Genomic DNA, 13121 nt, shown 5'->3' with positions numbered 1-13121 from the left:
CGATGAGCTGGAGATTTTTGTGTGAAGCTGTTATATATATCACTGCTATATACAAATGGCTGTGATAGTAAGTCACTGTTATATATAAATCACTGTTAGATTTAAATGGCTGTTTACATATAAATCACTGTCACATATAAATGACATGACCCATTTCTTTTGTCCCATTAAAGTGAATTGCTTCAAGGAAGCCCAGTTATGGAGCCTGGGACCCCTCACACCTGGGGGCCCTGGGGCCACGGCCCCTTATTCTCATCAGTCCCTGGGTTCACCCTGCGCTCCCCAGGCTGTAGGATAAGGGAGGCAATACGGATGACGTGACTTGCCAGCCCTGCAGGGATCCTCTCTTGAAGGGAAGATGACGTAACGGGGCGACACCTCCAGGACTCGGCTGCCCTCTGCGGGGGCGGGGTCAGCAAGGAGCGTGCGCTAGCTGCCGGCGGAGTAGTTTAGCGACGCTCCCTGAGTGGTGACAGGCCGGCGGGGGCTGGAACCGCAGCGCTGCCTCCTGCCCCAGCCAGTGACAGCGAGGCCGGAGCGGGGAGCGTGCATGTGCCTGCGGGTCTCCGCTCCGCCAGCGGACGGGAGCTGCCCCCGCCGCGCAGGGGGAAGGAAGCGGCTGCTGCAGTGTGCGCCTGGGATTTTTGCCTGGAGGGAGATGAACTTTCCCCATTAGAAGCGCCCGGAGCGGAGCTGCCAGCATGACGGTGGAATTTGAGGAGTGCATCAAGGACTCGCCCCGGTTCCGGTAAGAGATTCCCCCCTTGTGTGGGGCGAGGGGCGCGCGGGGGGGGGGGGGGGAGGCCGGAGCTGCATCCCCAGCCTGGCTGCAGGCAGATGCCTGGCACACACATGGCCAAGCCACTGGATGGTCCCTCCACTCCCCAGGGCTCCATCAGAGATGCTGCAAAGGGCGCCGGGGACGGGGTTTAGGGGCCTCTCGATCGTAGTCCCCTCCCTCCGTTTGCATCCCGTGAAGGGGCGAGTGTTGTCCGCCGAATGCCCCCCATGTGGGCACGGCCCCTGCCAAGGAGCGGCGGGCCAGGGGAGACAGGGAAACAAGGCCAGGCCGGCATGTAGCCAAGGGGCTGAGGAGCGGAAAGGCTGCCAGAGGGGCTCTGTGTCTAAGTGTATTGGGGGCAGAGGGGGAGAAAGTGGCCTGGGTGAAACGGGCGGGGTGCATGGGACTGCCTGGGAATCGGCCCATGGCAGGCGGTGAGGATGCCTTGTCTTCTGGGTTAGATGGAGGGATGCTGTGGGCAGAGATGCTCTCCCAGTCTGTGCAGTGGGGGGGCTGAGAACCATTGAACCAAACGGTAAACCCTTGTATGACGGAAACTACATCCAGTCAGGGGGCTGTGTCTTCAGCCCCCCAACTTCCAACACTGACGGCTGGAAGGGTGGGTGAGAAAGCCCTAAGGGATGTGAGTGGCTGCCCCTCTGCTTGCTTTGCGGAGGGGGATGTATCAGTGTCAGCTCTCCAGCTGTGTGACGATCAAAGACAAGGCAGGACCGATTCCTGGTGGCTAGGTGTTCCCTTGTGATCTACCAGCCACTCGGCGATACAGACAAGTCCTAGGATTTACCATAGACTGAATCTAAGCAAAGATCCAACCAAACTGAGGCTGGATGGAAGTCTTGGACAATGGAAATCCAGTTATGTTAGACAAAGAACAAGTAGCGTGCTTAGCCAAGTAACTCCAATGGGAGGTAATGAACCAGAGTTCAGAACGAAAACCCTTTGAGATCATTTTTTCTTAATGATCTTTTTTTACTGTCAAGGTCATCTGCTGTGTGTGTGTGTAGCTTACAAAGAGAAGGCACATAAAGGATTCAATTATTATAACCCTATTCTGGGCTTTGATCCAGACAGTTCACAATTTATAAATGATCCTGTCAATCAAAAGACAAAAAAAAAAAAGTCAGCCTCTCTCCCCAATACACCGGAAAGACGTGAATGTAAGCGGCTGTGTTGATACTAACAGAATGCATCTGATCTGGACTTGGGTGCTCTATTTAATCAGGCAGCAGCTGGGCTGATGGATGAAATTTTTCAATTAATTATAAGCTTTGCCCCCCAGGCCTAGGTGGTAAATGGCCAAATGTGACTCTCATCGCTGGTGAAGGTTCTGGATTACACAGTGATGACTTTTGTCCTGTACCTTAGGCCTGTTCGTTTTGCTTCCTGGGGGTGCTAAAAATCTGTAGCTCCATCCTGCCTGCGTCATTCAAAGAAAGGCTCACAGCTGCAGCTGGGGTAAACTGGTGTCAGTGGAGCAACGCTGATTTACCTGGGCGGAGGATCCATCCCTGAGAGATGGAACGATTTTCTGTAGCATCAAATTCATTCTCTTTGGGGGGTGATTGGCAGTCGTCTTACATGGAATCCCAGGCTCTCAAAACCAAAGCCTCCCTCCTGGCCATACTGCAATGAAATCAGGCTATTGTACAAATGCAAGAGGCCGGGGAGAGGGTTCCAGGCTATGGATCCTGACAGTGATGCCCCATTACACTAGATGCTTGCTGGATAGGATCCTGTGATAGAAAGATCAGACTCTCCAAGGTTAATGACATGCTACTGTTTCTTGCACTGTACCTTGGGTGCTGACAGGAGCCAGGAAAGACAATAGATGGCCAAACCGTGGCCGGTGAGAGGGATACCAGGGAAGCAATAATCCTGTAATGGGCAAGGTTCTCCTGGGGATAAAATGTACAGTCATGGCAGAGGATTCTCAGTTAGCCCATTCTGTGAGGGGGATTTTTGTTTATTAAAATGGGTGTTTCCCTTTAAATGCATTAAGAAAAACCCCAGTGGAATGCACGATTCATGAGAATGGCTGCAACAGTTTATTGCTGTGGATGCTCAGAATGCATCTGTGTGCATGTGTTAGAGTGGGACAGAGTGCATTTCCCTGTGTCTGTGGCATGTGTGTTTTGGGGCATTACAAAGAGGTTTCTCTTCCCCATACAGTTTAAACGTGGCTGAGAGTTTAGGCCCTGTTCTCAATTGCCCCAAATGCTATAGCTATCATGAAATTCCAAGTAATACCCTGTAAGAGTAGTTTGAGCTGATGTGAGATGGTGGGGCAGAACTGTTCCCTCTGCTTTGGGAAATGTGGGTTCAAGTTCTGGCTGTGCTACCTACTTCATATGTGACCTTGGACAAGTCATTTAGCCAGTTTGTGCCTCAGGGGTCATTTCCCTCCCCTGTTTTGCATTCGACTCTCAGGAGTTTCTCCCTCAGCTGACAGTGAGAAGTGCAGAAAGATTTCGCAGTGTGGCGGAGATGTGTTCTGTACACCTATGTGCCCCTAGCCTCAAACAACTCCAGCCGGTGCTCTTTTTCCCCTTGAACCGGATCACGGTGTGCTGCAGAGCCTGTGAACTGTTCTGTGGCGGTGACTGCAAAGGCCAGATGTCTCGTTCCGCATGGCAGTGACCTTGTCCAGTGTGATGTCAGGGTTGAGGGACCATGTTTAATGATTTATTTAGCATTTCACCAGCTTTCTTAGCATGCAGGCAGCCCCCTCTGTCTGTAAAAACAAAATGGCTCTTGGAATACCCTGCTGGACCTTTGTCAAGAGCCGGTTGTTTAAGCAGGATGTGACGAAGCCTTTTCCCATATGGCTGGACGCAGACGGCCTGTCGCTGTGAGAGAGTGTGTGAGAGAGATGGTCTGGGAAGGGAGACAGCTGTGGCAGTTCCTGAGGAGATATCAGGGGAAATGATATAAACTTCTAGTCACCTGAAATAAGCCAACAGAACAGTGATGTGCTCAAACTTGGATTAAAAAAAACCCTGCCCCAAACCCAATTAGGGTGTAGGCTGTAATCCCCACTGGATGCTTTCCCTCCTCCTTCCAGTTATCTAAGCAGGTCTTTACATTACTAGGGTTCATTCTTTGTATTCCAGTAGCGTCTGGTGAGGATCAGGTTCCATTGTGCTAGGAGCTGCACTTCTACATCCTTAGAGCCAGGCCCTGTGCCAAAGAGCTTAGTCCAAATAGACAAGGGGAGGGTGAAGACTAGAACTCGGGTGTTTCTACGCTACTGAGGTGATCCTCCCAAGTTTGATTTTGTGCACCTAGTAGAGACATGGGAAATCAAACTATCTGGGGTCGGCAGTCGACCCCTGTGCTCCTCAATATCATGAGGAGTAAGGGAGGTTGATGGGAGAAACTCTCCCATCAACCTCCCTCTGTGAGGACAGCTGGGTAAATTGATCACAGATAAGTCCATTCTAGCTGTGCAGTTCCTGTAGCTAGGATTGTGTATCTGCACTCAACTTAATTCCCTCGTGTAGACCAAGCCCTAGCCCCATTCAACAGAAAGAAACCCCACCCCACTAAGATGTTAAGTAACTTGCCCAAGAGCACAGAGACTCTGTGTCAGAGTCAAAATTTAACCCAGATTTCCCCTCTCTGAATCCAGCGTCTAAACCAAACAATCATCCTTCTGTTCTTACTGGAAACCCTCACAACAGTGTCTGAGTGTTGACCCCACTGGCACTTCTCCGCTCCCCGGTTCTGTTGATGATTTCCCTATGTTCTGTAACTGGTTTATTCCCCACAACAGTGATCCCTGAATCACTGCAGATTTTTTTCCTGGTCACATGTGAGGGGAAGAACCACAGCTGCTTAAAGGCTCTACGGATGCGGCGCATACCCATACCATGAGGCGTCTCATAATAAGGCTGCTAACAATGCAGTTCTTCTAGCTTCCTTTGGCAATCAAATCCAATTATACTTCACACTACCAACTCAATGCAACATTGGGCCCAGCCCCTCCTGCTTGATAAGGACCATCTGCTGGGAGGAGAAACCTTCCCCCCATCCCCCATCTCTTCCCCCTTAAATACAGGCAGATCTATGTATTGGTGGGTAAACCTTGTTCCTGTTATGCGCTTTGTCAAGACATGCACAGCCTGAGTTTCAGTAAACAAACATAATTACCTGGAAAGACCAGTTCTGGGGGCATTTGCATGCAATCCCTAATAGATGCTAACGCTCTCATCTGTCTGGCATGCAGAGCCTTTTGTAGCTTAACTAATACGGCAGTAGCCTGTGGAATACAGGAAGAGAGTTCTGGCTCATGATTGTCACAAAAAAAATGGGGACTGTGTTGAGATTATATGGAGGACGGCCCCATACCACTCTCAGCTGTGCAGCTTTATAAAGTAACCACCTGAGAACAGTTCTGTCCTTGCTGTGACTCAGTGGGTTCACATCTCAGGGACAGAGCTGGCCACACTTTTAGGGTTGCTATCAGTGTCCCCTGCAAGGTGGGTGTTTGGAGAGAGTCAGGTGTCGCCACACCTTCCCACAATGGGCAGACTGTGTTTCTCTGCATGGTCTCCACATGTCTCTCAAACCATGTGGTGGTGCACATCCACACATGCTTTGGTGCACATAACCAAATTTATTCCCCCCATGGATGGATAAAGTTAGCAGGAACCCTGACTGATCTATTGTGAAATCGGGAGGCTCATACCAGTTCATGCGCAGGCAAAACTCCCACTGGAGCCGTTGTAATAGGTGCTAAGGGCCCCATTCTGACCCTCTTACTCATGCTGAGTAGCAGCTTACTCTGGGAACCATCCCATGGAGGTCAGTGGGGTTACTTGCTGAGCCAAGCGCGACACAGGACAAAGTATGGCCTTCATTTGGGGAGGCCCAAAGCCCACGAGGGGTCAGGAGAGGAAAGAATCACAAGGCATCTAATGTTCCTTGAAGGAGGTACCCTGTAAGTTTCCAGCCACAGGGCCAGGGGTTGCCCCTGGTAGAACAGGCGGCGGCACTGTGAGGATCTGCTGGAGGTGCTGCACTGCCAAAGCAGTGGCTGCTCACATGGTCCCTACCGAGTCTTGTTGACAGGTACTGCCTCTGACTACCGTTGTCCCAGATTCCCTTTTTAGAGGGTGTCTCACCCACAGGGAATAGGCACCCTCCTTCTGTGCCTCCCACCCTCTTCTGCCCAAACCCACCTGATCTAGAGACTGGCCCACAGGAGAAAGGACAAGAGGCCTCAGAGCAGGGTTCTCTGCAGTTTTTTTCCATCTATGGGTGGAATAAATTTTGTTGTGTGCACAGAGGTGTATGCAGATGTGTACTGCCAATGGAAACACACGCTGCCAGCTGTGGGCTCTCTGCTATTTAGCTGGGTGACACCTGACTCTCTCCTGGTTGGCCACCCAAGCACTCAGCTCACAGGGAACACTGCAGCAGTGCTCTCTTTCTACGCAGGATACACAAGGCCCATGTGCTAGGCACAGATCTTAGATGAGCCATTCCCCACCTCCATGAAGCTGTGCAATCCCTCTGCAGGCTCTGCAGCCGTGGTTTGCAAGCAAACACACTCCCAGTCCCTGTGGTTTTCCCAGTGGTACTGAGGCACATGCTAAGGTGTCTCCTTTGACGGCATGCAGGTGTTTGCATGTTACTGCTGGTCCCCTAAGAAAAAAAGAGCCAGCTGGCTCATTCCAAGTCCATGTAATGCAGGAGAAATACCACCGTTATTGTAAAAAGTATCTAATAAATTATTCCAAACATAGGTGAGTTAAAGTCAATTAATCAACAAAAAGATGCTGGCAGTTATCTCAGAGTCTTGTCAAGCGCTTAGATCCTTTTCAGCTCCTTCTTACAAGATAACGCAGAATAATGGCTGCTCTACACTGGGTTTTTCAAAGCACATTGGCTTAAACTGCACTTACACTGATCTTGTTTAAGCTTATTGTTTACTAAATGAAACCACTTTTGAGAAATTGTGATTAGTGTAGTTTAAATCGATTTAAATGAGGCCATGCTCAGAGTTTGCATGGGCATAAATGGCACAGCTGTTAAAATGAAGTATGATTTTCCTCTAGATTGGTTCAACCGTTGCAAAAACCTGTAGAGATGCTCTTGTTTCAGTTTAAACTAGGTTTATTCTGGATTAGTTTAAATTGACTTAGTCTCGACTGAGTGGTTTAAACCAACATTGGAGGGCCACAAAGGGGGTTTGAAATGTGCCTCACTAAATCGCCCCAAACGGGTGTGTAGACAAGACCTACAGTGACTTGGAATTAATTGAGTTACACCAGTGCGTGGTTTCATATACAGACAAGCACTCCGATTCCGCAGCGAGTTCCTGCTCACAAAGCGATCCAACCACGCAGAGCTCAGCACAGAATCAGGGCATAATTTGTACCGTTTTCGTTGTCGGCTGGCATATTTGCATAAAGCAGAATTCATCACACAAACAGCATGAGGCTATCTAGACTGGGGGTGCAGGGACAGCATCTTGACTCCTCTCTCTTCCATCTATCATTGCAGCTGCAAAGTAAATGGTCCCTTTAGCATGTAAATAGACAAAGCCTAATAATAGAACTCTGGAATTGGGAGGTACCCTGAGAGGTCATCGAGTCCGCCCCTGTGCTCCTGGCAGGACCAAGTACCATCTAGCCCAGCAGTGGGCAACCTAGGCTAGTGAGTGGGCTGCATGGGTAGCCCTCCTCCATCTCAGTGGGCCTGAAGATTGTCGTTAACTAGGACGGTCTCCTGGGGTAGAGGAGTGTTGCTACCTGCGCTTGTGTACCTAGATTTGCAACTTGCGCCAGTTGAACCGTAGCAGCAGTTTGATTGGATGCAGAGCTCTTACCGTCAATGCTGTGTGCAGCCAGCTCACACCTCACTTCACGGGCCCTGGCTTTACGTGTGTGTCACGTTAGTATCGCTGGTCGGAAGAAATACTACACAGGCAGAAGCCAGTAGAATCTGGCACCCCTTTGCGTGGGCAAGGCTAAGCAAAATGTCTCACAGGCCACAGGGAGAACCCTGATGAGCCACATGTGGCCCGTAGGCCGCAGTTTGCTCACCACTGATCTAGACCATCCCTGACAGATGTTTGTCCAACCAGCACTTAAAAATTTCCAATAAGGAGAAGCAAAAGTCTGCTCTTGTGGCTGCTGCATGAGCTGTGCCCACAGCAGAAATGATTAGTATCTACAATATCAGCTACAGAAATCCTCCTTTCTCCCAGCTTTCAGGGGGCTCATCCTTCCACTTTCCACCCCTCAGGTGAGAAGGCTTGTGTAAAGAGCACCCCCAGCAAGTCAATCAGTGCTAGCTCTGATGGACCAAAATCCCAGAGTCAATGGCCTTCTGCTGAGAGCACCATACATGGCAAGTCCAGGGGTTGTCACCTGAGTTTCTCAGCTGGTCTCAACAGCTGGGATCAGGTACAGAGAAGTGGGTCTCTATGGTAGCCAGACTATGAACTCAAACCATGTAGCTTAAAGCCAGTGCCTGGAAACGTCATTACTGTTGTTGCCGCTGCCGCTTCATGCAACCCCTGGCCCCAGGTGATACTCCAGCCCCAGCCTGGCCCTAGGTAACCTTCCCACCTTCCTGTCTGTAGGACAGCTGGGGCGGCCACCAGTCCCTGTGCTTTCCTTTCTAAGTGAGACTGTTTCTCAACTCTGCAGTTCCTGTGGCAGGTCGCTTGCATTCACAACAGATCACAGTGGGACAAAGTGTTTTTTACCCCCAGTGGAGATGGCACGTGGGGGTAGCATTTCCCTCTGGAGGGGTTCACCCTTCGCAGAGCTGCCGTTTGTATCCTGCAATGCACTAGAAAAGCAAAGACCAGCAGTCTACATTATATATCATGGGCCCAACCTAGAGATCCTTATTCAGGGTTTGCTCCAGCAAAATCCCATTGATGTTTGAATGAGTAATGGGTAAAAGACTCAACAGGGCACTTTGGATTTGGCCCTATAAGTGGAGATTCATTCAGAGGGGTCTAAAGGCTGTTTCCTCTGTAGGTCTCTGAAATTTAAATGTCCAAACATGCTTGGAGCCTGCATAAGCTAAGAACCCCATGGTTCATCCCAACCTTGCAGATCTACATGGGGAGCTTCTGTTCCCAGTTCCTGAGATTAAACTCTCAAGGGCCGCGTCTACACGTGCACGCTACTTCGAAGTAGCGGCGCCAACTTCGAAATAGCGCCCGTCATGGCTACACGTGTTGGGCGCTATTTCGAAGTTGAAATTGACGTTAGGTGGTGAGACGTCGAAGTCGCTAACCCCATGAGGGGATGGGAATAGCGCCCTACTTCGAAGTTGAACGTCGAAGTAGGGCACGTGTAGACAATCTGCGTCCCGCAACATCGAAATAGTGGGGTCCGCCATGGCGGCCATCAGCTGAGGGGTTGAGAGACGCTCTCTCTCCAGCCCCTGCGGGGCTCTATGGTCATCGTGTGCAGCAGCCCTTAGCCCAGGGCTTCTGGCTGCTGCTGCTGCGGCAGCTGGGGATCCATGCTGCATGCACAGGGTCTGCAACCAGTTGTTGGCTCTGTGGATCTTGTGTTGTTTAGTGCAACTGTGTCTGGGAGGGGCCCTTTAAGGGAGCGGCTTGCTGTTGAGTCTGCCCTGTGACCCTGCCTGCAGCTGTTCCTGGCACCCTTATTTTGATGTGTGCTACTTTGGCGTGTAGACGTTCCCTCGCAGTGCCTATTTCGATGTGGTGCTGCCCAACGTCGAAGCTGAACGTCGACATTGCCAGCCCTAGAGGACGTGTAGACGTTATTCATCGAAATAGACTATTTCGATGTAGCATGCACGTGTAAACGTAGCCAAGGCCTGAGAGCAAGTTATTTGCACTGCAAGCTCTTATACTTCAATTCCCTTCTCTCGAGATCCTGGGATTGTGAGTTTAATGGGTGTGGTACACAGGCACCATTAACTGTGGTGTTTCCTACATTTAGAGCAGCGTTTCTTAAAGTTTTTGGTTACGGCTACATAGCAGCGTTATTTCGGAATAAGCTGTTCCAGAAGAGATTTTCCAGATTAGCTTGTTTTGAAATAGTGTGTCTGCACACCAAGGTTGTGTCTACACTGGCCCAGCACTTTTGAAAGGGGAATGCTCATGACACACTTTGGGATATGTTAATGAGGCACTGCAATGAATATGCAGCACCTTATTAGCATAACGGCAGCCACGGTACTTCGAAAGTGCCACTTTCGATTGCATGTAACTCGTCTACATGGGGTCCTTTTTGAAAGGACCCCGCACACTTCGAAATCCCCTTATTCCTATTTGGTTATAGGACTAAGGGGATTTTGAAGTGTGCGGGGTCCTTTTGAAAAGGACCCCGTGCAGATGAGCTGCACGTGATCAAAAGCAGCACTTTCGAAGTGCCGTGGCTGCCATTATGCTAATGAGGCACGGCATAGTCATTGCAGCACCTCATTAACGTATCCTAAAGTGTCTCCTTAGCAAACCCCCTTTTGAAGGGGGGGGCTAGCGTAGACATAGCCAAAATGCTTATTGAAATAGTGCTCAGTTATTTCGAAATAAAGCATCCAGACACAATAGAGCCTATTTAAGAACAGAGCCCTTGGACGAACTATAGATTTTTCAAAATAGCCCCTAATCCCTGTCCACACATGCCCTATTCCAAAGTATCTGCTTTGGAATGGGTGCCATTCCTCAGAGAAAGAGGTCTACCAAACTCAAAATAAACTGTCCGCTATTCCGAAATAGCCGTTTTGCTCTGTAGACATTTGCAGAGTTATTTTGGAATAGCGGCCATTACCTTTTCAGGCCCCCGAGCACCAAACATAACAAAAATATTTTTTATGCGGAACACCTTTGAAAATTTTCTTCAGAAAAATTGTTGTTAGAGCAAAACAAATAAACCAACAGCAACATATCCAGCAAAACCAAAAGGAAGTAATTTAATTCCGTCTGGCAGCAGTGAAGAAGTAACACTGTATCTGGTTTTCATAACAGAAAATAGATATCATCCTGTATGCTATCAAAAAAGTGCCAGACGCTCGCAGTGCACCTGTGTGTTGTTCAGGGCATGCCAGTGTTCTGCACAATGTAGTTTAAGAAACACTGCTCTGGAGCATTCGACTTTCCAGTCTTATTAATGTGCTTTTAGCATAGGCAGCTTGTGCGCGATACGAACATACCCTAGTGGAGACGTCACGTAGGTTTAAAGCGTGAAGGGGACTTAAATCTAGGGTGTTGCCTTCTGGATCAGCTTGTAAGCTTGGAGCTGGGTTTTTATTAAATTGTAGCTGTCCCTTTCAGGTATATGTCTGTGGGCTGGGATGCACGTGGCAAATTATTGATCACTTGGGCTGCCCGGCAAACAAAGACAAAGTCTCTCGTGTCTGTGATGTTCTTCTCGAAGCATTTCTCTCCTTAACTTTCCCCTGGAACTAAGTCCCCCCAGATGTGTAACGTACGTGCAAAGAGGGGGCTGGTGCGGTCTGAATGATTTCATAGCAGAAGGTTTTGTAAAGAGCAAGCTTTGGCTGTTGCATGCAGAGGGCGTGAGGTTGGATTGCTTTCCCTGAAAGCCTTCCAGAGAGTGACAGAGCTGGGAACTGTCAGTTGTGTTTTATGGGATGGCTGAAAGCCCCAGAGAAAGCAAAGACCAGGAGGGGACTAGTTTGCTAGTTGCCAGCTTCTAAGCTGCAATGAGGAAACATAAGTAGGAGATAGGTTGGAAGATGGAGGTTGCTAAAATAAAAGCCAGAGCTGATTCGGTGAATCAGACCCAGAGGTGGTGAATTTGAGCGACTCTGAAGTTAGCTCACCTCTGCTATTGAAACCATGTGTCTGTCAGTGATCCCTCTTCAGAGGCTGCTATACAGCTCGATGGTTAAACTTTACACGCTGTCCTGTCACCACACAAAGTCTCCCAGGTCCAGTCTTTGTCCCTCAAAGGACTGCAGGAAGCCCAGCGTGTACAGAGAGTAGCGGCTCAATGCAACTTCATTCTGCAGAACATCATTCAAGCATAGGCTGGGCTTATTCTTCCTTCTATTGACATCAGAGCCTCTTTGTAGCCCAATGGGCTTTGCAGGGTTAAATAATACTAGTTCTGCTCTCATTCACACCAGTGTAACTCTGGAATATCTTCACTGAAGGTTGCAGAGCTCCACCACCGGAGGAGACTCATAGCCTGTTTGGCACAGGTGACAGAACACAATGGGGTAAGGGCAGTGTATAATGGGGGACAAGGTTGTCTTGTGGTTAGAGCAGGAAATGGGTAGTAAGAGTGTGTCCTGTGCTGTGCCACGGAACTACCAAGAGACCTTTGGCAAGTCATTTAATCTCTTCCTACCTCAACTCCCTGCCCTGGAAAGGGGGATCATGACACCTATTGCAATCCAGGGTAGATGAAGGAGTTAATATTTGCCTTTTGTTTGTGGGTGAGACGAGGGAGGGAGCATTAAAGAGAGAGGTGCAGGACAATCAGAGAAGCTGCTCCAGATACCAGAAGCAGGGATCTGTCCTGGCTGCTCCATCAGCCACGGCAAAGAGGGGTGATTCTGTTGCCTCGGTTCTGCGGGAGGCAGCATGAAGACAGGAAGTGCAGACCAGCTGCTGGAGTGGTGCTGTTTTGTGGTCCTGATGGCCTCTTTGGGGCGGCTCTCTGGCCTTGCCAACTGGAGCCGCATGGCGGGGAATGCTTGTGTAGGCATAGCTTGGATTTAGGGGCTGGCAGCTTTCCACCCCCTGAAGCCAGGCAGCCTCTGATGAGAGCTTGCTGCATGTTCTGAGGGCTGTAGCTGCTGGGGAGCTGGGCGCTTGACGCAGTTTGGTGCTGTGGACAGGGCAGTGTGGGTTTGCAGAATCATAAATGCTGGGCTTGCATCCTGGCAGGGTGGTTGCAAAACTCCACGGGGGCTGCTATTCAGAACTATACCAAGCTGCCCGCCACTAAACCCCTAAGAGCACAGGTTCTAGGGGGAGCCACACAAGGGCAGCGAGTTGAGGTGGCCACTTTTGCACCTCATGAAGCAGAGCAGCGGAAGGTCAGAGGCTCCGGAGCTGTAGCAAGGTGGCAGAAGCTACAGCTCAAGGCTGGTGTCAATGGGGTAGCGGGTGAACCCCCTGGACGAGCAGCACATGCATGCTGGGGATTCAGGGATGGCATAAAGGTGTTGTCAGAGCTACAGTGTAATCAGTGGGTCTCAGCACCGATGGGTTTATCTAATATGAGGCCGAATTGCTGTTGGCTATCGTGTAACTGGGCTCCCCCATCTCAAGAGGTGGGACGGCAAAGAAGGGTGGTGCAAGGCCGGGAAGGTGGACCTGTGTATGGACGGTGTTTGTCCAACGTTT

The 13121-nt window shown here is 50.0% G+C and overlaps 1 protein-coding gene across 1 annotated transcript in view; it reads left to right on the top strand.

Moving 5' to 3' along the window:
• The first annotated feature begins 323 nt into the window (after nt 1–323).
• The window catches only part of ACAP3 (ArfGAP with coiled-coil, ankyrin repeat and PH domains 3), a 195796-nt gene continuing 182998 nt past the window's right edge, over nt 324–13121 (top strand). The window contains exon 1 of the mRNA XM_075018189.1: nt 324–748. Within this exon, the coding sequence (XP_074874290.1) occupies nt 702–748 (47 nt within the window). The 5' untranslated portion in view covers nt 324–701. The remainder of the gene's footprint in view (nt 749–13121) is intronic.

This window comes from Carettochelys insculpta, chromosome 23, assembly GCF_033958435.1.
Source record: "Carettochelys insculpta isolate YL-2023 chromosome 23, ASM3395843v1, whole genome shotgun sequence".
NCBI classification, from domain to species: Eukaryota; Metazoa; Chordata; order Testudines; family Carettochelyidae; genus Carettochelys; species Carettochelys insculpta.
This window is presented reverse-complemented; position numbering and strand designations above follow the sequence as displayed.